We start from the raw sequence: 22804 nt of genomic DNA, 5'->3' as shown, positions 1-22804 counted from the left end.
AGAAAGAGAGATAGTGGAGCAGTTAAGGGTACGAAGTCTGGCTTCTGACGCTTTTGGTCTTGGGCCGGTTACTTCCTACTCATCGTTTTCATAGGTAAAACCATAGTGAGTGCGACCCAAGTCTGGACTGTGCTTAGCACAGTGTCTGATGGCTTGCCTAGGGCACTGTAAAAGGTTTGCTATTGCCCGACTGGTGTGGCTCAGTGGTTGAGCGTTGACCTATGAACCAGAAGATCACGGTTTGATTCCCAGTCAGGGCACATGCCTGGTTGTGGGCTCCATCCCCAGTGTGGGGCATGCAGGAGGCAGCTGATCAATGATTCTCTTTCATCATTGATGTTTCTAGCTCTCTCTCCCTTCCTCTCTGAAATCAATCTATAATAATAAAAGCGTAATATGCTAATTAGACTGGACAGCCGAATGACCTTCCGGATGTCATTCCAGACGTCCTTCTGGATGAAGCCGAGGCGGCGGGGGGCTGAGGCAGAGGCGGTTAGGGGTGATCAGGTAGGCAGGTGAGTGGTTAGGGACGATGAGGCAGGCAGGTGAGCAGTTAGGAGCCAGTGGTCCCAGATTTCGAGAGGGATGTTCCTGCAGGATTGGGCCTAAACTGGCAGTCGGACATCCCCCAAGGGGTCCCGGATTGCGCGAGGGTGCAGGTGGGCTGAGGGACGAATTTCATGCACCGGGCCTCTAGTAAAAATATATTTAAAAAGAAAAAAAGGTTTGCTATTATTAGCTACTGAATGTCAACTCTTGAAAGGCAAAGAGAAACTTGCGGAAAAGGGTCACTGCTGCATGCAGCTCTCGCTACAGAATACCCAGCAGTGGTCCCATAGAAAGCTGAAAAGCAGGATGTGACCGCCAAAGGCGGGCTCTCCCATGCAACATACCCAGGAAATGAATGATCCCCTCTTCAGGAGAGCAGCAGATCAGAACAGGAAAAGAAAGGGGAGCGAAGGTCAAGGCCCCGAGGTCTGGCACAGTACCCATGAGTACCTGGTGCATAGTAGGTACCCAGTATTTGTTGCCTGAATGAATGAAGGCTGGTGGTTTAACCACCAAAGTGATTTATCAGTCCAAGAGCACCTCTGGCTTCTGCGATGGTAAGACCACAATTAGTCAGAAGATAAAGCGTTCTGCCTCCAATATCTTAGGGTCTTAGGATGAAAGCAACAGGCTGAAGCCGAGGGGACACTCAAGGCAAGGAGGCTGCTGAGACTTCCCACTGCGGGACCGGACCTGGTGGTGGATTCCCGGGGAACAGGTAGGCCAAGGAAAAAAAAGCTTAAAAACAAAAGCAGGCACATAAGGTCATGAATTGGCCCAAAATAACTTGGGACACTGAGCAGACGGATGCAAGCGGCACATCTTGATGGAAAGGAGGCCAAGCTGATAAGCCGAAATAGTTTCCCCTCCCCGGTGACCTGACTCCTGCTTCGGAGGCCTCGGCACGGAACAGAGGAACCCATCAGCCTGGGCAGGTTTGGGTTTCCTCTCATCGTTAGGGCGTTGCTTTCATTCCTAAGACCCCCCACAACTTGGAAACCACGCCACTTACCAGGAGCGCACTTTGGAATGCGATCTGGAAGCTGTTTTTTTTTTTCTGCAGACGCTTCAGGACTGGTTTCCACAGCAGCAGGCTTCCGCGGCTCTGCCAAGTCTCTAGAGAAGGGCACCTTATCTGCAAAGTCACGAATCCAGGAATCCAAATGGGGTGCCATTGGCGAGGGTGGAAGTTGTTTGTCTTAGCTTCCTGGGGGATCAGGAGATTGGAAGGGTTTAGGGGCTGCGGGTCCCTTGCTGGACCGAGATACAACCCCAGGGGAAAGGTTTCTGGTAGCTTCCCAGAGCGGGCTGTGGAGCAGAGTGTCTCAGTAAAGGTCATTTTGGTAGCAAGTAACAGAAACTCAAAACAGCTGAAGCAGAAAGGGAGGGAAAGCCAGTTCCCGACGGTCCTGACTCCTCAGATTTACTTGCCCTTTGATTCTCTAACTTTCCTCCTTTCCTTTGTTTTTTTCCTTTAAAATATTGTGTTTTCTTAAAAAAAATTTTAATTGAGTTTTTTAGAGCGAGAGGAAGAGAGAGATAGTTAGGGAGGGGGAGAGAGAGAGAGAGAGAGAGAGAGAGAGAGAAACCTCCATGTGAGAGCAAAACACCTATCAGCTGCCTCCCACACACCTCCTACCAGGGATCCAGCCCGAAACCTGAGCATGTGCCTTGACCAGGAATTGAACCAGTAACCTTTCGGTGCACGTGAGGACGCTCAACCAACTGTGCCACACTGGCCAGAGATCCTCATTTCCTTTCAATAAACTCCCTTTCTGCTTAAGTTAGCCACAGGAGGTTTCTGTTGTTTGCCATCAAAGAATCTTGAGTGATACAAAGGGTCCTAGTGGGACCCCGGGGCAGGCATTGGAACTGGCTTTCTGAAGAAAAAAGATTAGGAACTAGAAAGTTATCAGGAATCAAGGCAACTTTCTCCATTGGTATCAGTTGGACTGCAGGCAGTTTCAAATAACAGAACACTGGACGTGGGTAGATTGTGAAAATCCGGAGCCCCTCCCAAACTGACTCTGGCCACTTGCTTTGTCTGATGGGATATGAACAAACACAAGGCGGGTAAGTGTTTATACTTTGGGGCTTGATCTCTCCTGCTGCTCTTGGGAACCTGTGCCACCACATATGAAAGAGCCTGGTCTAGCCCGGCCGGCGTGGCTCAGTGGTTGAGCATTGACCTATGAAACAGGAGGTCATGGGTTTGATTCCCGGTCAGGGCACATGCCCAGGTTTCGGGCTCGATCCCCAGGGAGGGGCATGCAGGAGGCAACTGATCAATAATCCTCTCTCATCATTGATGTTTCTATCTCTCTCTCCTTCTCCCTTCCTCTCTGAAATATATAAAAATATAATTAAAAAAGAAAGAAAGAAAGAAAGGAAGGAAGGAAGGAAGGAAGGAAGGAAGGAAGGAAGGAAGGAGAAAGAAAGGAAGGAAGGAAGGAAGGAAGGAGAAAGAAAGAAAGAGAAAGAAAGAAAGAAAGAAAGAGAGAAAGAAAGGGCCTGGTCTAGCCAGCTGCATCATGAGAGACCACCCCAAGCAGAGATAAACTGTCCCAGATGTAACCTCTCTAGATGGTGGTTTCTCATTCTCGCTACTGCTAATTTTGGGTCAAATTTGTCCTTGTTGTGGGGAACACTGGGCACTGTAGGATGTTCAGCACCCCCTCCCCAATTGTAAGAACAAAAATTGTGTCCAGAAATTCCCAGATGTCCCCTGGGGGGCAAAATCACTCCAGATTGAAGTGATTTAACCACTGGCCTAACCCAACTTGCCTGCCAGTGACCAGGCATGTAAATGAGGCTCTTCTAAACCAGTCCCAGCCAAGCCAGCTCAGCCCAGTACAAGTGCCCACCTTGGAGCATGGAATCATGAGAGATAATAAATCGTTTTATTTTCACTCACTACGTTTTGAGTGGTTTGTCCCACAAGTACACCCGACTACAGTGGCTTAAACAGGAAGAAATTTATTGTCTTCCACAACAGGAAGTACAGAGGTAGGCAGTTCAGGCATGGCGCAGAGCACAGGGATGCGGCCCCTGGCCCTTCTCATCTTTCCATTCCGTTGCCGTTGGAGGCTGGCTTTAGCCTCTTGCTTGCTGCCTCGTGATCCCCAAATGGCTGCTCCAGCTCCAAGTCTGAGCTCCAGGAGACAAAGAGGAGACAAGGAAAAGGGAAAAAGGGCAAAAACTTTTCTCCTAGCAAAGATGTGCCTTTTATTGCCAAAGAGAAATCCTCCCCAGGGGCCTTCACTTACATGTCATTGGTCAGAAGTGAACAACATGGCCAACTCTAGCTGCAAGGGAGGCTGGAAAATCAAGGGGACCAGCCTTCAGCTTATGCAGCAGAGGGAAGCGATAAGTATGGGACTGGTAGTATCTGCTACATTGTCTCTCTGGGGTCTTGGTTTCTTGTCTCTGCCATTGCATATCTACCCCAGCCTTCTCTCTCTGAAGGCTGGCTTTGTTCCTCCAAATACAAGGTAGGAAATGGTCATCCCAGCCCTGGGACTGCATCAGATTCTCAGCTCCAGGACCACTAATAACTTGTGTGACATCCCAGAGTCCCCTTCCAAACACTAAAAACAGAGGTGCTGATTGGCCCAGCTTGAATTAGAAGAGAAACCCGATTGGTCTGGCTTGACCAACCAGCTGTGGCCAAGAGAGCAGTATTAGGCAGGGCAAGCCTTTTTGCCGGCAGGGCGGGTGCATTCTCAGAGAAAAGGGGTGTGTGGCTGGGGAGACACCTAACAAGTTTGGAGGGAGAGGGAGAAAAGAAATTGCCATCATGAGTTATCATGTTCATAGGATAAAACTGAACACATCCTTAGAAAGACCTAAAATATATGGAGTCATATAGGCATTACATTTAACTTATGCAAATTCAAATATTCAACCAACAAGCATTTTTTTCCTAATACAATTTGGCTCCCAAACATGAGCCAGATGCTTGAACTACTGCCCACCCAAGTGGTCTCTTCAGATGCTGGAGAAAAACTTGCTGAATTGGACTTCTGGGATATGGTACAGTATAAATAATATGTTTTAAAAAAGTTCCAGAAATTTCAAGAGTGTTGTTAAGATCAGGTAATGCCTACCTTTCTCACTGACGTTAGAACCTAACCCTGGGTTAGGTGGACCTTTGGTGGAATATCACACCAAGAAAATCTATTTCCTTCTAGTTTTAATCAGTATAAAGCATGCATTTGGTTTTGAAATATCACATTATTTTTATTATGGCTTTTGAAAAATAAAAAATAAATGATACTCATAACTTCTGGCTCTTCCTCCCATTTTGTTTGGTGGTCCTGGCCATAAAGAGAGGCGGTAAGAGGATGGCTGGCTGGAGAGGGAGTAGAACGAGGGAGAAGTAGAGAGCAGAGCAAGAAAAATGGGGTTCTCTCCACACACCATGAAAAAGGGGTGTTGTCCGCCTGGCCAGTGTGCGCTCTTTGGTGACTGGGTACTTGGTCTGTCCTGAATTACGGGGCCACCTTGGTGTAGCAGGATGGGTAGTATGAAATGGAACTAGAAACCTGGATTCCAGACCCAACTCTTAAATTCTCTAGCTGTGTGATTTTAGACAGGCCACCTAACCTCTCTGGGCCTCAGCTTCCTCAGCTGTCAAATGGGGAACATAACACGACAGTATTTACCTCCCCGGGCTTGGGGGAGGATTAGATGAGAAGCGTTTTGAGAACTGCCGAGTGCCATATCAATGTTAGTCACTATCATGGCGGCGACAAAACTGATTGGCGTTCTGAATTTATTATAATAAACTCACAGCAGCCCTGCGGTTACCATCCTAGCCCGTGGCCCTGGTATCCGTCTTGGGTTTTCTTAACTGTGAGCTTCTTGGAGCTCCTTGGTGGTGGGACATTTGGGTGCGTCACGACTCAAACGTGGAACCAGATAATTGTATCTACTAGACCAGTGATGGCGAACCTTTTGAGCTCGGCGTGTCAGCATTTTGAAAAACCCTAACTTAACTCTGGTGCTGTGTCACATATAGAAATTTTTTGATATTTGCAACCATAGTAAAACAAAGACTTATATTTTTGATATTTATTTTATATATTTAAATGCCATTTAACAAAGAAAAATCAACCCAAAAAATGAGCTCGCGTGTCACCTCTGACACGCGTGTCATAGGTTCGCCATCACTGGCCTAGACCCATATGTCTGGGTTTCGAACTTATATTCTTCACATGCCTACGTATGTATACATTATTATTTTTAATAAAGAACGCCTCACCTCACACATTCCAAAATACAGTATTGTGCAGAAAAAAATAGAAAAACGAAAAGGAAGAAAAAAAAAAAGAAAGAAAAAAACAGAACAAAATACAGCATTGTGCAAAATACCAGTCTCGGAAGCAACACACGAGGGGAACACGCTTTAACGTCCTACAAAAGCATCTTAGTATTTTGACCCAGAAGAGTCACACCGACTCACAGAGGGTCTTGCAAGGCCGGCCGATGGCATTTCTAGTTCCTTCTGCCAGGCTTCAAGACCTGCAGACTCTGGCTGGGTTTGCTGGGGGACTCTCTCTTCAGCGTCTCTCTTTCTTGGTCTGTCTTTGGGGCGGCTTTTCTGGCTCCAGCCTTGAACCAACAAGAGACATAAATGCGCTAAATCTATAAGTGCAGTGAGATCCCCAAACATTCCACTCAAGTGTTTTTTGTTTTTGTTTTTTGTTTTTACTCAAAATAAATCTTTCCTTAAAAAAATACAGTATATATGCACATAGATGTGCGCAAAGGAAGCTAAAATGATCCGCCATTATCGCACCGCCCAAGGTGAGCATTCGGAAGGCTTGTGGTGTCCACCCTTCCAGGTGCACAGGTGACATTCTCCCTTTCAACATTCATGTTTCTCAAACCAGGAGCGTCTTAGGATGAACCCATTCACTGTGATGGAGTATCTTTCTCCGAAAAGCTTTCCCCGAACAGCACGTGTCTTAGGTCTCTGATGTCATCGGAGGGACAACGCCGGAGATTGGAGGGTCTGCTTAGCCCTTTTCCCAGCGCTGCCCGACTCCCGGAAGCCATGGTGTGGCCCTGGCCCTGGTCATGGTTGATTGGACACTTGGCACAGGCTGGGCTTTTAAGGTGACCACTCCCAGGATTTGGGGTTAATGGGCTCTGAGAGGTTACTCGCTCCCTGGGCTGGGCCTTTGAACTGGGGGACCTCGAGGTCATCCCTTCCTATCACATGATTGAAGAGAGATCGGCAGAGATACGGAAAGACAATGCAGAGCAGAGATGTGTGTGTGTGTGTGTGTGTGTGCGCGTGCGCACGAGCGGGCGCATAAGAGACACCATGCCAGACTCCCTTTCAGCTCTTCGTGGGTTTTTTTGGTGTTTTTTTACATTAAAAAAAATTGATTTCAGACAGGAAGGGAGAGGGAGAGATAGAAACATCAATGATGAAAGAGAATCATTGATTGGCTGCCTCCTGCATGCCCCCCACTGGGGATGGAGCCTGCAACCCGGGCATGTGCCCATGACCGGAATCGAACCCCGGACCCTTCAGTCCGAAGGCTGATACTCTATCCACTGAGCTAAACCAGCTAGGGCTCAGCTCTTCCATGTTTATGAGATGCTCACTCTGGTATCCTTATAAAAGCCCCTTCCCTCTGCCTGCATAGGCTTGTATTCATTGCAGCCCAAGATTCTCTCTCTGTGTTCTGCACCTACTATAGGTAGATTGCAACCTTTAAGCTGTACAACTGGTTTCAAATTCCAGCCCTACTCCCTACAGGCTTTGACTCTACAGTGAGGACACAATACCCCTGGGGGAAGAGGGCTGTGGGTGGTTGAATTTCAGCTTTGCCACTTACTACGGGACCCTCGGTTTTCTCATCTGTTAATCAGGGACCAGAATACCCGCCCTGTCTTCCTTGGCGACCGAGAGGGGTTCTGGGTAGATCTCAATGGAAGGGGCCATTGGGCCACCCCTTGAGCTCTTTTCACGTTCAAACAGGTCTGAGCATCCCTCCCAGAGGCCTGTGCCGTGGCTGGCAGAGCCCTGGGTGTGCTGTGCTGTGCGACTGCGCTCAATATCATCTCAGAATGAGAAGCGCTAACGTCTGCACCAGCCCACAAAGCTCCTTGGTCTGCGTGCCAGAGAAGAGGAAAACAGACAGCAGATGTTGAGAACTTTCCTCTGGAAACCACCTTTCCTTCACATCCTCTTTCATTTGATTTTCAATAAAAGTGCTGGCTGGGATGGTTCCCCAATGCCAGTGCCCTGACCCGGCGTGGGGCTGGCTGTCGGAATTAGAGCCAGGGAGTTTGTTACAAGTCAAGTGTCCCCAGTCCAGGGTCCCCTGCCCCGAGGTCTGCCAGGAGTTCGGGGGTTTGGTCCACTTTTCTGAGTGACAAGGGGAGGGGGGCAGCAGAAGGCAGCCGGGATGGGCGCCTGGGAAGAGGAAGAGATGGGGAATGAGAAATCTGAAAATGCAGATGAGGGCAGGAAGGGCAGGGGAGATGTGGCAGGGTCTTCCCTGAACCAGGGACCACAGGTGACCACCAGGCACTCAGCTGGGATGTCTGGAAGCGCCTGGCTCATCCTTAGACTGAAACGGCGTGGCTAGAAGCCGGTCACTGAAATAGCGACACCCAGGTGGACATTTTTTTCATCACATTACCAGGGGTCCTCAAACTCTTTAAACAGGGGGCCAGTTCACTGTCCTCAGACCGTTGGAGGGCCGGACTATAGTTTAAAAAAAAAAACTATGAACAAATTCCTATGTACACTGCACATATCTTATTTTGAAGTAAAAAAACAAAACGGGAACAAATACAATATTTGTATTTGCATATGGCCCGCGGGCCATAGTTTGAGGACCCCTGCATTAGACATTTTTTCTTAGTTGCTCCCACACCCATGTTAACATTACAGATAGCACTGTCTGTACGTCTGTGCTTTATACATTTCCTAAGAGGAATTTTGCCCTCTCGGGGGTGATACTGCTCCCACTGAGAATTCATGATTGAAACCCAGCACCTGGACAGTCCCTGCCCATCCTAGGCTCTCGGTGAATATTGCTGACTGAATGGGGGCCCGGGGAGTATCCTTTTGTTTACTTTTCCAGCCCCAGCGCCTGGCACAGCATGTGGCCCAGACTGGATATTCAATACACGTTTGTTCAGGAGAAGAGTTCCCTCATTAGCATACAACTGACAAGTAATTATAAAAGACTTTTAGCTGCGATGAGTATCAAATCAAACCAAGGAATGGCGTTTGGAGGACAGAACACAACACCCCCAGGACCTGGGAGAGGAAGCAGCTGCCAGATCTGAAGCTCGCTAGAGGCGGAGACTCCTTTGTGAGTGGGCGGGACTGAAGGATTGGATCCCACGCGTCCTTTCTCACGGGGGTCACGATGGCTCCAGGCCCACAGGGCTCAGGGCACACGTGGAGGAAGGACATCCCAAGCCACACTTTGCAAGGAACCTGGAGGAAACCCTTCTGTGCGGAGGAGGTTCTACTGAGCTTTACGTGAGGGCTGGAGGGCCGGGGAGCTCGGTCTGTGCTCTCAGCTGAAGCCCCGCCATCCCTCGCATCACCTACTCACATCCATCTGTATCATCTCCTCACATCACCTACTCACATCCACCGCATCACCTACTCACATCCACCGCATCACCTAACATCCACCGCATCACCTACTCACATCCACCGCATCATCTACTCACATCCACCGCATCACCTACTCACATCTACCGCATCACCTACTCACATCCATCTGTATCATCTCCTCACATCACCTACTCACATCCACCGCATCACCTACTCACATCCACCGCCTCACCTACTCACATCCTCTGCATCATCTACTCACATCCTCTGCATCACCGACCCACATTCTGTTAAGACCATAGGCGGCCTGAAATTCCAGGAGGCTTCACATCTCAGGGACGTACATCTTCCTACAACATCCAAGGTATCGGGCCCACCCAGTACCTCCTCTGTCATCTCACATCCCCAGTTGGTCCTCAGACAAAGCCTGGCTGTAGGGCGGTGTCTGCCTGCTCCTGGGCTTGACCACATGTGTAAGGACAAGGCTCTCACTTGTTCCCACTTTGCAGGGTGGCAAAGGGCTCGGATGTAGGGGGGCCCTCGGGATGCGCTTTGCCCTCCGAACATCCTGCTCTGGGGGGTACCCACCCTCTAGTCTTAGACCGTGGGGGTTGGTTGAGAAGAGACTTCTATTTCCCCAAAATGTCCCTTACCTAGGATCACCTTGTTTTTTCCCAGTGATAATTTTGTTGTCTCAGAATGATTGTGGCCTTTTATCAAACTCAAATATATCTCCTCTCTCCTTCCCAGTGAAAATGTGTCTGCTCTTGAGCTTCCTGAGAGCTTGCTTCTATTCTCTGCAAAGTGCGAGTGTGGGTTGGGTCAGTTCCAGTTCCGGGGCTGAACTGTGAACGGCAATGTTTCAGCAGGTTTAGGATTTCATAGTCTTGATTCTCAGCTCTTCAGAAAAGAGTATTCTAGAGGCTGCTTCCTTGGAATTCAAGAGAAATGCCAGCCGAAACGTTATTACCTGGACGTTTATTATCTCGGGGAAGGCACGCTGTGCTCACCTGGGTGAGGGAACTGCATTGAGTTCCAGCTCTCCTACTGAGCTGTGTGGCTCTGGACAAGTTACTTAAAGTCTCTGAGCCTTAGCCACCTCACCTGATGACTGGGGATAATAACGATACCCACTGCATTGGGTTGCTGTGAAGATTAAAGGCGACGATGCTCAGCTCTGTGCCTGGTAGACACTAAATGCTCAAACACATAACAGACGTGGGACCACTGACAACTGGGTTTCCTGCCAACCTCCTACTGCGTCCTCTCTTCTGCTTCTGGCTCACCTGCAAACCGGAGTTCTGCATCTTGTTCTTCACTGTCTCTACAAACACCCGTCTCTTTAACACAGAAAGAATAGGGACAACATTTAGCCTACGTTCTTCTTTGACTTTTGCATCGAAGAAAAATGGATTTTTCTCACCCTTCAGATGCTACCCATCTGGATGGAATGCTGGGCCTTCCTAGGGACGGGGGCGGGGGACAGTGGGGTCTGTGCAAGGGGACTTGGCTTTGGGGTCGGCGATGCCACACTGTCCCGCAGAGCCCCTTAGGGGTCTCTGTTCCCCACTCCAGGGGAACCTGAGGGGAGGAGGCTGGTCCACCGAGGCCCTGGGGGAGCCTGTATTCCTCTTGGAGGAACATTGCTTCAGCTGGAAGCAGGGCCTCCAGGCCCGTGGGTGAGGCTGTAGACCTGGTTCTACGGTGGGTTCCCCCAGGAATCCCAGGCCCCAAGCGCGATGACAGCCGAAGCAGCCAGTCTCTGCGGGGACAGCAAATCCGGAGCTCACCCTGGGGTTTGGTTACTGTTGCTGACCCTGGTCTCCCCAAGACCCCACATCTCAGGGACAGTTCACTGAAGAGCCAGCAGCCCCGAGAGAGCGCGAGCTGGGGCCTCCCTCACAGGTGGACACTCGGGAGGTGAACGTGCAGGGCCTTGGGGAAGGGCTGTTCTCACAGAGCCCTGAGGGCCAGGGAAGTAACAGAAGTGAAGCGAGCGGGTGGGGCTGTCAGCAACACCCCAAGCCCAGCATCTTTCTAAGGGGCCTGGGAGATGGAGGCTGTGGGCCTGTGGGCCTAGCGTCACCACATCTCCCGCGGTTCCCAGACAAGCCAAGAATCCAGAGTATTCCGTGAAAGTGCCATATTTTGAAATGTTACTTAAAAAAAAAAATCCTATGAGTCAAATGAGAACATCTGCGGGCTGCCGCCGCGCAGCATCCGCTTCAGAGCCTGCCCCGGGCGCCTACCGGGTGCTCAGTAAATCCTTGCACGCGGGTTGCCAGGTGAAACACGGGATGCCCAGTTCAGTCTGAATTTCAGAATGAAGCCAAAGAATGTTTTAGTGGATGTAGGTCCCGTGCAAGGTGTGAGACATACTTACACTAAGTAACTGTGTGTCGTGTATCTGAAATTCAGGCTTAACTGGGCATCCTGTTTTGTTTTGTCCCCTTTTAATTCTGGCAACCCTACTGGGCATTCGCAAAACTCACAGAGAAAGGAGGCCGGCCTTTGGGACGGGCACGGCTGCTCTAAGTCTCTACCCTCCTCATGGAAGGTGCTAACTCAGTGGTTCTCAACCTTCCTGATGCCACGACCCTTTAATACAGTTCCTCATGTTGTGGTGACCCCCAACCATAAAATTATTTTTGTTGCTACTTTATAACTGTAATTTTGCTACTGTTATGAATCGTCATGTAAATATCTGATATGCAGGATGTATTTTCATTGTTACAAATTGAACATAATTAAAGCATAGTGATTAATCACAACAACAATATGTAATTATATATGTGTTTTCCGATGGTCTTAGGCGACCCCTGTGAAAGGGTCGTTCGACCCCCAAAGGGGTCGCGACCCACAGGTTGAGAACCGCTGTGCTAACTTGTCTCAGAGCGCGGGTCTCTGCAGGCTTAGGCCTGTGTTTAACCAGCAGGTGCCCTCCAGGCCTTTTCTGTGGAGAAGGCCTTGAGCCTGCAGCTACTCAGTATTTATCACAAACCTAGTTGAGAGGAACTATGCTCATAAGACAGTCACATTCCCAGATATTATAAAGCAGTGCTTTTAAACCAACATCTCCCCCCCCCCCTTTTTTTTGTAGGAGAACCCTTTATCCAAGCAAAATCCCTGGAAGAACTTGGCATATGAAAGAGGCAATGGAGAGCTTCTCTAGTGGAAGTGAGGTGTGTGTGTGTGTGTGTCCGCACGCGCGAGTGTGTATATTGAGTCATTCTCTTCCATGGCACCCATGGGCCCCGGGGAAACCCAGTTTGAACATTGCTCCAAAATATCTCTCTGGCTTAGGTCCCATCAGTGGACAGCTGAGCGCGGAAGGGCAGAGCCTGGCCCCCGCACACCCGCGTTTCCTGGACTCACTGGGATGTGTGATGACATCAGTCTGCCTCAAAAGCTATTCTCAGACGTGGCCCGGCCAACCTCGCATTGCTATTCTTGGGATGCTGTTCATTATATCACAGTGTCCTCGCCAGGGAAGAGCCAGCATCGCCTTTGTTCTGAGAACGCTTCTGAGCATCACATCCTGCTTGTCTCATGGACACCGTGAGTCTGGACCACGCTGGGCTCCCCACTTCCCAATGGCAGCAGAGAGCCCACAGGAAGGCAAACGAGGCTCCCCTGTGGTAGGGAGGAGGTGGCTACAATTGGCACCTTCATCCTCATTCCTGGCTCCATTTTGTACCCGCTTTTTCCTTTCTTTTACCCACTTGTTTCATTCTTGGGGCAGGGGTTCCTGGGGCTCCCCACTCCTCTCTTCTTCTTTTACGATCTTGTCTCCAAGTCCCCAGATCATGTAGAGCCTAGGATGGTTGCCCCATCAGCCAAAACTACACTTGGATTTCCCCTCTGCCCTCTCTCGCCTCCGGATACTGGGTTAGAGGCTTGTCTCTTAGGTCATTTGTTCAGATTGCAGGCAGTGGAGGGACAGGAGAGGGACAAGGGGGGAGGGGGCAGGGGCTGGCTGGGGAAGGGGAAGGAGGGAGGTGTGTGGCTGTTCCCCAGGCAGCACACCCTGGCACTGACGCTCCATAAGCTCCCACTCTGTGTCCGGTGGCAAGGTCAGAAACCCTCTCCATACCTGCCTCTCTTTCTCTTTGAAGGCACAGTTGCAAGATGCTGATTCTTTTGCATTTCTCTGTTCGTGGTCCTCTGAATGTTCCTGAGGGAAATCATCAGTGAGCAAGACAGTGTTTAGTGTGTCCTGGCCTGTCCCGCTCTGGGACACACCTCTGAGGCTTCTGGGAGACGTGAGGATTCGAGTTGGTGGGAAAAAGATGGGGGGGGGGGAGGGTGTGGGGGAGGTCTTTTTCTTCGGCCATCTTCTATCCCTATCCTGGACCATCCTAACTACATTTTTACTTTTTCATCCTTGTGTGGGCCAGAGGGTACCACCTTCCGCCCCCTACCCCATCCCATTCACATCCTACACGACATCTGCCAATTTCTACTCCGTGGTCACACACACACACAAGTGGTGCTGAGGGAACCAGGGTCTTGAGGATACCTGGGCCCAAGAAAATCTGGGAAAATAGTGAGTTGAAAGAACAGTGATGATAATGACGATGGTATAAGAGCATCTGTTGAGTGGTCCTAAGGGTTTTGTATACATGTTCTCATGGAATTGAATGCTATGTGGTCGGTGCCATTCTTATTCTCATCTTAAAGATGAGGGATCTGAGCTAATTAAACAGAGGAGAGGTGGTTCCTGAGACCACCTGGCAACGCTGTGGCCACGCCCCTTGGCCGGGGTTCCATTGGCTGGAAATATGACTGGCAGGCGAGCGGGGCCTGCTTCCCCTGTCAGAAGCAGCCAGTGCACTTCAGCCTTTCTCACACTTGGGGCCCTGAGAGAGGGCGAAGGAAGGGCTTGCGTGCTTCTCAAACGGCCACTTCTGTGCGTTGACACATTTCCTATTGAAAATCCCAGCCTTAACCTCTTCACAACAAGCATCTGGGCCTTTTCTGGGCTGGAGCCCTCGCTGTGTTCACCAAGTAGAAAGAGGCGACAAAGGAGCCGCGGGCTCTGGGAGCACAGGGAACGGAAAGTGGCTGTGGGTCTGCTGCGCCTGACAGCGGGCAGGACGCTCCCTGGAAACCAGAGTTAGTTGCCTTTCTCTCCCTGGTGGTAACCGAGCTTGCTGTGTGCCGGGCACTGCGGGCATCGTATCACTGTACCTCCCAGAGCCCCATGAATAGATCCCATCGCTACCATTTCTGGTGGTTTTTGCTGAGGACCCTGAGATACAGAGGTTCAGCCGCTGACTCAGGGTCCCTGGGGCGGAGGTGGGGCTTGAACCCTGTTTGTTAGACTCTGAAGTCCTCCTGCGTGAACTCTGACAGGCACTGCCGTCTGCTCTAGTGACGTGGGGAGTGGACTGGACTCAGCACAGCCTGGGCCACTGTCCCTGCCTCTCTGTCACGTGGACAGAGCTGCGGACCCAGGACATTCCAGAGGCACCTGGAGGCGGTGACCACAGGGTTCTCTGGGGATGCCCAGCGCTGAGGATTTCTCTGCGTTTTATATCAAGCCTCGTTTTCACAGACACAGGTATTAATTAGTATGGAAGCATGCCTTTTGATTCTGGAAAGTTCCGTTTGGCGAAGAGATGTTCAAACATTAAAACTACAAACTACATTTTCTGGGGGGAGGGGGAGGGGGCTTCTGAAGCTCCAGGTGAGTAATTTCATTCCCCAGGGCTCCACCCAGGCCGTTTCTGTGAACGGGTGAAACCGTATGCTGGAGACTGAAAAAAAAAAAATAAGGCTCTTTGTGGAAATATTAGGTGTAAAACTTAAAAAACAAAAAGGAATTCCTTTTCCCTTTAACTTCGCTTTTAAAAAAGAATATATACTCCTTGGAAGGAACTGACGAGAGACAGATGAATACAAGTTCCCTTCAGAATCCAGCAAAACTTTAAAAAGTTATCATTTTTTCCCTGACAAACAGGTATTTCTGACAACATATCAATAGCCAACCTCAAGTGCAAACCCAAGCCCCGGTACGAAAACCAGAGTAGGGGTGAGTGGAGGCTGAGGGGGCGGGGGATGCCCTGGCGAGGGGGATGGCGAGGAATGGGCGTGGAAAAGTGAGCCCGGGCTGGGGAGCGCAGCAGGTGCCTGTGGGGATCCTGCTTCTGCGCTGGGCAGCCGGCGACATTACCCTCTGCCAGCCTCAGTGTTCCCCTCTCTCAGATGGGCTGGCCCTCCCCAGCATTCCTCGCAGGGCTGATGGGACAGAGTAAGCATGTGTTGTGTGGAGCAGGTGCCTGCCACTTGGTAAGCGCTCGATAAATAATGCCAACAGCGTTGCCATGCTTATGGCTCCGGTTCATACAAATCTGCCCCTCAGTTGTGAATTCCATATGTTTGAAAGTTCCCAGTTCTAGCTCTTCTGGGGTCCCCATCACAGGTTCAACTTGGCCATCTCAGACCCTCTCCACTGAAGGATGTCCAGTGCCTGCATTGTGTATGAAGAGGCAGCTCATGAATAATGCATGTGAAGCTTGATTATGTAAATCCTCGGGTTTTCTTACATTTTTAGCCAGCACATGACAATGGCCTTTTTTTGGGCCCTTTGCTGTCCCATTCTGTGGTCTGGTGCTTTAGGACGGAGCCTGCCAAGCCCTGGGGGGAGGGACACCCCGGGAGGGGTTAGCTCTCCAGAGGGCACATCAAAGGCAGAGCCAGAGCTCTGCCAGGCCCAGCTCTCCCTGCAGCCCAGCTCTCCCTGCGGCCCAGCACTCCCTGGCATTGCTCGGTGTGAAAGGAAGCTGTCCTGCGCCTGAGGCTGCGCTGTGACACATGCAGACGGCCGGCTGTGATGTTTAATTTAACTCAGAGCGGCAGATGCCACATCTGGTGCTCCCTCAAAGCCGCTTTCATTTCTGGGGCTGCAGCCAGGGAGCCTGCAGTCTGGAAGGTGTGCAGGACGGAGGACAGGCTTCTGCAGGGATCTCATCTGAGTCAGCTCTTCACCTGTCTGCTCGGCACTAAAGGACACGCTCTTCAAGGTCATCCATCCATCCCCATCCACCTGTCCATCCATCATCCACCTACCTCTCCATCCATCATCCATCCATCATCCATCCCGCCCTCCCCATCCGCTTGCCCATCCATCATCTATCCACCTCTCCATCCATCCACCTCTCCATCCATCCATCCATCCATCCCCCTCTCCATCCATCATCCATCCATCATCCATCCCGCCCTCCCCATCCGCTTGCCCATCCATCATCTATCCACCTCTCCATCCATCCACCTCTCCATCCATCCATCCATCCATCCCCCTCTCCATCCATCATCCATCCATCATCCATCCCGCCCTCCCCATCCGCTTGCCCATCCATCATCTATCCACCTCTCCATCCATCCACCTCTCCATCCATCCATCCATCCATCCCCCTCTCCATCCATCATCCATCCATCATCCATCCCGCCCTCCCCATCCGCTTGCCCATCCATCATCTATCCACCTCTCCATCCATCCACCTCTCCATCCATCCATCTATCCATCCATCCATCATCCATCTATCCTTCCATCCATCCATCCACCTGTCCACCCATCATCCATCCACCTCTCCATCCATCATCCATCTATCTATCCATCCATCCATCCATCCACCAAATATTGGGTGTCTCCTATGTTATGGGCAATCAGAATAGTGAAACCAAATCTTGATTCTCAGAGAGTTTAATCATCTATTTATCCCCAGGATGTGGCAGAACAATAAAAATGCAAATAACAGCCACTATGAAAACATACACACAGATGCACTTGAGGGAAGTTAAGAAACCGGCCCGAGCCCTGACCGGTTTGGCTCAGCCTGCAGACTGAAGGGTCCCAGGTTCGATTCCGGTCAAGGGCATGTACCTTGGTTGCGGGCACATCCCCAGAAGGGGGTGTGCAGGAAGCAGCTGATGGTGTTTCTAACTCTCTATCCCTCTCTGTAAAAAAAAATCAATAAAATATATTAAAAAAAAGAAAAGAAACCGGCCCGAGATCACACAGTGAGTGGCAGATCTCGGGTCTAAACCTAGGTCTGTCTGACGCTAACGCTATTCTGCCACCTTCCTCCGTCCGGGGCGGCGGGGCAGCCTCGGAGCTTCAGCTCCCAGCGGGGCCTCTCACCTGCTGCGGCCTCCTGGCCCGGTTGACCCTCTTCTCTTGGCGCAGCTGCTGCTCCGTGCGCTCCAGGGCCTCCTTCAGCAGCGCCTTCTCCTCGACCCCCTTGTAGATGTCGTCCTCCAGCTTCGCCACCTGTGACTGGTACATCTGAATGGACACTTTGCTCTGCCTGAGCGTACGGGAGAGACAAAGCCTCTTTTCCCCTCATCCTTCTCAGCCACCGCCAATGTCCCCGACCCGGGGGCTTCTCCAAATACTCCCAGACCCCGCTGTCCTCGTGTGTTCATTACACGCAGGAGAGAATGACAAAGCTTTGGGGGAGTAGAGAGCAGGATAAATAGTGAATCGGCTGAGTCAGTGAAGCATGAGGGGGCAGAGGGTGTGTTAGCGGCCCCTCCCAATTTCCCGGGGTGGGGGGAGACCTGCGGCCCCTGAAAATGTGATGGAGCTGTGGCAAGTCCACAAATGCTGGAAGGTGAGACTCAGTCACAGCAGGTGCAGCTCACTCATTAAGAGAGAGCAGAGAGCGGAGAGCCCTGCGCACTCCGGTGGCCGCTGTGTCACCGAGAGACTTGTCACTTCCAGGCTCTAGTCACCCATCGTCCTGCCCCCTCAGAGCCCCTCAGATTTTAGTTGTTCCACACCCAGGTCGGTGCCCTGCCCTGAGGCTGAGCCGGGGGCATGGAGGCCTGGGCCTCCGCGGGGACACGCGGTACCTGAGCTGGTCCATGTCCTGCTCGTATCCTCTCAGAAGCTCCTCCTTCCTCTCCAGTCGGCTCTTGAGCTGGGTGATCTTATCGAACACCAGGTCGAGATCCCTTTGCCGCAGCTGGTTGACTCGCTCCCTCTCTTGGGGGGAGAGGTGTTTCATGGACACGTGACCTGCCATGTCCTTGATGTTCATCAGGCTCCCCAGCGTCTTGCTCATGTCCAGGTACTGCAAGGAAGGCGGCGCGCGGGTAAGGGGCCTGGCCGGGGCCGCTGCTGGCCGCGCTGAGGCGGCGAACGCCTAGTTCTCATTCACCCGTTGGCAATCGCAGGGAGCAAACCCACGTTTTGGAAATGAGTGCAATTAGGGTGTTGAGGACAATTTTCATTTTCTCCACATGCATTTACAGTCTGCCTTTTTGAGAACTGGGGGAAAGTGACAACAGTTATAAACATTCCCCTGGGGTCGTGGGCGGGCCTTGCGGAGCCATTATAACCACCAGCTGTGCACGCAGGGCGGGTGTTTACACTACCCCGTGGTTCACACGGACTGCAGGGGACCCGGGGTCCGACAGGAGGCTGTCTGGCTGTACATACCAGCTTTTCACTGAGATCCAAAGCCTCGGACACGTCCATTTTCTCCGGCTTCTCGGTGGCCAGGTTGGCAAAGCCATTTTGAGACTGAAATAAAAAAAAAGAGTTAAAAACTCGTGGCGTCCCGTGATGGATGCCTGCATCCGGAAGTTGAAGCGCTGTGCGTTGCCAAAGAAAAACTCGGCAGAGTTGATTTTGATTTTAGTCCCCGACCTTCTAGTCTGATTCCTTTGCCAACTGCTTTCTGGTAACTGTGTCCCCATCCTTCAGAGCGCAATTCCCTTTGAAACGATACGTCGCTTGTCTTGTTCTCTGGTCACTGTCTTCCATCTAGACCAGCGGTTCGCAGCCTGGGGTGATTCTGCCCACCCTTGTCCCCCCTCCCCCAGACATTTAGCCATGTCTGGGCACCTTGTTGGTTGTTAAACCTCGGGGAGGCGGATGCTGCTGGCATCAGAGGGTAGAGGGCAGGGATGATGCTACACACCCCACAGCACATAGGGCGGCCCACGACAAAGGATCACCTGGCCCGCCAGGCTGGTGTGGCTCAGTGGCTGAGCATCGACCTATGAACCAGGAGCTCAATAGTTCAACTCCAGTCAGGGCACATGCCTGGGTTGCAGGCTCGGTCCCCAGTGGGGGGCGTGCAGGAGGCAGCCAATCAATGATTCTCTCTCATCATTGATGTTTCTATCTCTCTCTCCCTCTCCCTTCCTCTCTAAAATCAATAAAAAATATTTTAAAAGAAAAGAAAAAGAAAAAGAATTACCTGGCCCAAATACCGGTAGCAATGATGTGGAGAAAGCCTGGTCTAGATGCCCAGCCCCCAGGAAGCGGGAACGGTGCTGTTTTCGCTCACGCTCCCATTTCCTGGGCTGCCATGGCCCCTGGCAGAGTGGCACTCCGTGAGTGTGCTTGTCGAATGAATGAGCGAAGGTTAAATAGAGAACAGCCCTCCTCCTTTTACTAAAGGAACCTGATTTTTATGCAGCGGAAGCTACACCCTCACAATATTTGGCCCAGCCCTCTCCTGGTGCTGGGGCCTGGTGGGCGAGGGCCCTTCGGACCCTTCCCAGGGACTGCGTGGGATGGTGCTCAGAGCTGTGCACTCACTAAGACCTAGTCAGCCAGCTGGCTGCTGGAAGGCCCTACCAACTGCGTGGAAAAGCCACCAGCCCGATCAGGGAAGGACCACAAAGGGCCAATACATCTCCTTCAAAAGCTAAACTGGGTGTTCAGTGCTTGCCACGTAGCATCTCTTAGCCCATAGCCTTTGCTGGCGCTATACTGCAAGCCTCTGAGATTAAAAAACAACACCCCCCCCCCAAAATATAAAAGCATAGAGGCCCCCAAAGTGCTGCGACAGAGAAGAGTGGAGACATTGATTTATATATTTATTGAGAGGAGAATAAAATAGAGTGTTTGAAGATGACATTAAGCCGGGCAGGTCTGCTGCAAAAAGAACCTGAAATGCCGCTCAGGGTCCTCACCTCCCTGAGCTGCGGCCTCGGCACCCCTCTACAGACCCCCCTCTTCTCCTGAGGGAGGGTCACCTAAGGAAGAGCCTGGGCTCCAGGGTGCAGGCACACAGTCCCCGCCCCCTTCTCTGCAGTCTAGCAGGGTGCCAGAGGCAGACTGCCAGGGACACTCAGCCCTGGCTGCATCATCCATCACTCTGTGACCTTGGGTGAGGGAGGTACTTGACCTCCAGAAGCCTTGAGGTTTCTTATCTGTAAGCCAGGGATGATAACAGTCACTAGACGCAGGCTGCTGTGAGGATTAAATGAGGTAATGTGTGTAGAGGGCTTCGCCCAATGCCTGGCGCAAGTCAGCGCGTAACAGATGTCAGCTGTTCCTCCTCCTGCTGCTTCTTGTCCTCGTCCTCTGACTTTAATTACTGCCGACCTTGAAGGGCCGAGGTCTTCTAAGAGAGTTGGGAGGTTTCGTGCTCTGTGGTGTCAGGGGTGGGATCAGCGGTCAGAATATGAGATCCGGCTGAGCTCCCCACCTCGGAGAATGAAAGTGTGATCTTACCAAGCAAACCAACAGAGTCTTGAAGACTCGCATCTCTAGCAGATGTCTAGAAAAACTGTTGGGGAGAATGCTAGTACAGATAGGATGACTATTGTTTCTCCTAAAAGCCTGAGTATGGTTTAGAATTCAGTGGTTCTCAACCTTCCTAATGCCGAGACCCTTTAATACAGTTCCTCATGTTGTGGTGACCCCCAACCATAAAATTATTTTTGTTGCTACTTTATAACTGTAATGTTGCTACTGTTATGAATCGTAATGTAAATATCTGATATGCAGGATGTATTTAGGCGACCCCTGTGAAAAGGTCGTTCGACCCCCAAAGGGGTCTCGACCCACAGGTTGAGAACCGCTGGTTTAGATCCAACGGTGGCAGCAAGCCCCGCCCAGTGGCTCCTGTGACTGACCCTGACCTGAGCTGTCCATCCTTATGTGTCAATCAAATACCCATTTAGGGTACAGGGCACTTTCAACTTGACAACAGAATTACTTCTGAAAATCCTGTCAAATAAAACTATGCCCCCTAAGAGAGGAAGCCTTTCTTGTATAATACTGTTTAAATCCTAGTGAGTAATAATAGCAGCCATCATTGGTTAAGTGTTCACTGTGAGCTAAGTGGTGGGATAAGCCCTTTACACAATTACCTCCTTTCATTTTCTTTTCATCATCACTTTGCAACTGGGCTGTGGAGGCCCCGTAAGGTTACCAGCCTCACCTAAGGTCACACAGCGTTCAGAACCAGGATTCGAGCACAGTCTCTCCTACTCCAGAATGGCGTCCTCGTAATCACGGCTCCCTCTGCTACCCTTTATGTGTTCATGTTTTTCAGTTTACAGCAAAAAGCAAACTTCAGGCCAACTCATGGCATCACGCCACAAATTAGCCCGTTGAATGTTTTCTGCAGAATATAACATGCGATGTGAAAAGCAGGGTCCACCAGAGGCTGACCTGGCCCCGGGTCAATGCAGAGATGCATCACGCAGTGCACAAAGGGAGGCCATCTTTCTATTCTAACACGGGGCTGCTGGGACGCTAGGCACTGACCAGTGGGTATAGACCAGCGGTTCTCAACCTGTGGGTCGCGACCCCTTTGGGGGTCGAACGAGCCTTTCACAGGGGTCGCCTAAGACCATCGGAAAACACATATATAATTACATATTGTTTTTGTGATTAATCACTATGCTTTAATTATGTTCAATGTGTAATAATGAAAATACATCCTGCATATCAGATAATTACATTACAATTCATAACAGTAGCAAAATGACAGTTATGAAGTAGCAATGAAAATAATTTTATGGTTGGGAGTCACCACAACATGAGGAACTGTATTAAAGGGTCGCGGCATTCGGAAGGTTGAGAACCACTGGTATAGACAATGGCCCATCTGGAGGGGCCTGGCCCCGAACCACCAATATGCACGGCCGTGCCAGGACACACAGCCAGTGTCTGCCCTCGTGCCCACCCTCTCCACGTTGTCCGTCAGGCATGCAGAGACAAACTGGATTTGGTTACCGCTTGGATCTCTATTCTTGAGAGAGCTGGCCAATCGGGGTTTGCGTCCAACATTTTCTGGACATTTTTTTCCATCCTGAGAGTCTTTAAGTCTTGAAATGATTTATTCTGGTGGACCTTATCGTCTAGAAAAGAAATGGTTTCGATTCAGAGGAAAGGCTCAGTGGTTGCATGTAATACCCACAGCTACTCTTTACTGGTCTTGTCCAAGGGCACACAGCTAATGGGAGGCTGCCTCACGGGAACAGGATGAAACTTGAACCCAGGCTTCTGGGTCCTAGCCCAGTGCTCCACCCAGCAGCCACCCCAGCACCCGGAGAGCCCCATCCCCTCTAGGCAGGGAATTCTGGGAGGTTCCCCAAGGTTGGTCCTTGTACCGTGTTGGTCCATGAGAAAGTTTCCACCAGGCCACAGTGAAAAAAGAAAAAGAAGGACAATGTATGGGTTTCATGAAACCCTACTTCTTTAATATCAAGTTCTGCCCTTGACTCGGAGATCATGTCTGCCCATCTTGCTTTTTTGTATTACAACATCCTTTTGGTTATGAAATGACAGGGCTAGAAGACGGTGGTCCTGGCAAATTGATCAGTTCCCAAAGTGAACCCACCTGGAGGTTGTTCCTCTGCTCCCAACCTCTGAGAACGTTGGATCTTATCAAGAAAGTCCCCCCG

The 22804-nt window shown here is 50.9% G+C and overlaps 1 protein-coding gene across 1 annotated transcript in view; it reads right to left on the bottom strand.

Moving 5' to 3' along the window:
- Nucleotides 1–3509: 3509 nt before the first annotated feature.
- Nucleotides 3510–22804, bottom strand: part of FHAD1 (forkhead-associated (FHA) phosphopeptide binding domain 1) — a 101836-nt gene continuing 82541 nt past the window's right edge. The window contains exons 27-33 of the mRNA XM_014533287.1: nt 22134–22258; nt 18591–18674; nt 18002–18222; nt 17289–17454; nt 13239–13319; nt 10432–10485; nt 3510–3701 (exon numbers count right to left, since the gene is read on the bottom strand). Of these exons, the coding sequence (XP_014388773.1) occupies nt 3510–3701; nt 10432–10485; nt 13239–13319; nt 17289–17454; nt 18002–18222; nt 18591–18674; nt 22134–22258 (923 nt within the window). The remainder of the gene's footprint in view (nt 3702–10431; nt 10486–13238; nt 13320–17288; nt 17455–18001; nt 18223–18590; nt 18675–22133; nt 22259–22804) is intronic.

The sequence above is a fragment of the Myotis brandtii genome, unplaced genomic scaffold (genome assembly GCF_000412655.1).
Source record: "Myotis brandtii unplaced genomic scaffold, ASM41265v1 scaffold96, whole genome shotgun sequence".
Taxonomy (NCBI): domain Eukaryota; kingdom Metazoa; phylum Chordata; class Mammalia; order Chiroptera; family Vespertilionidae; genus Myotis; species Myotis brandtii.
Note: the sequence above shows the minus strand (reverse complement) of the source record. Positions and strands in the feature narration are given on the sequence as shown.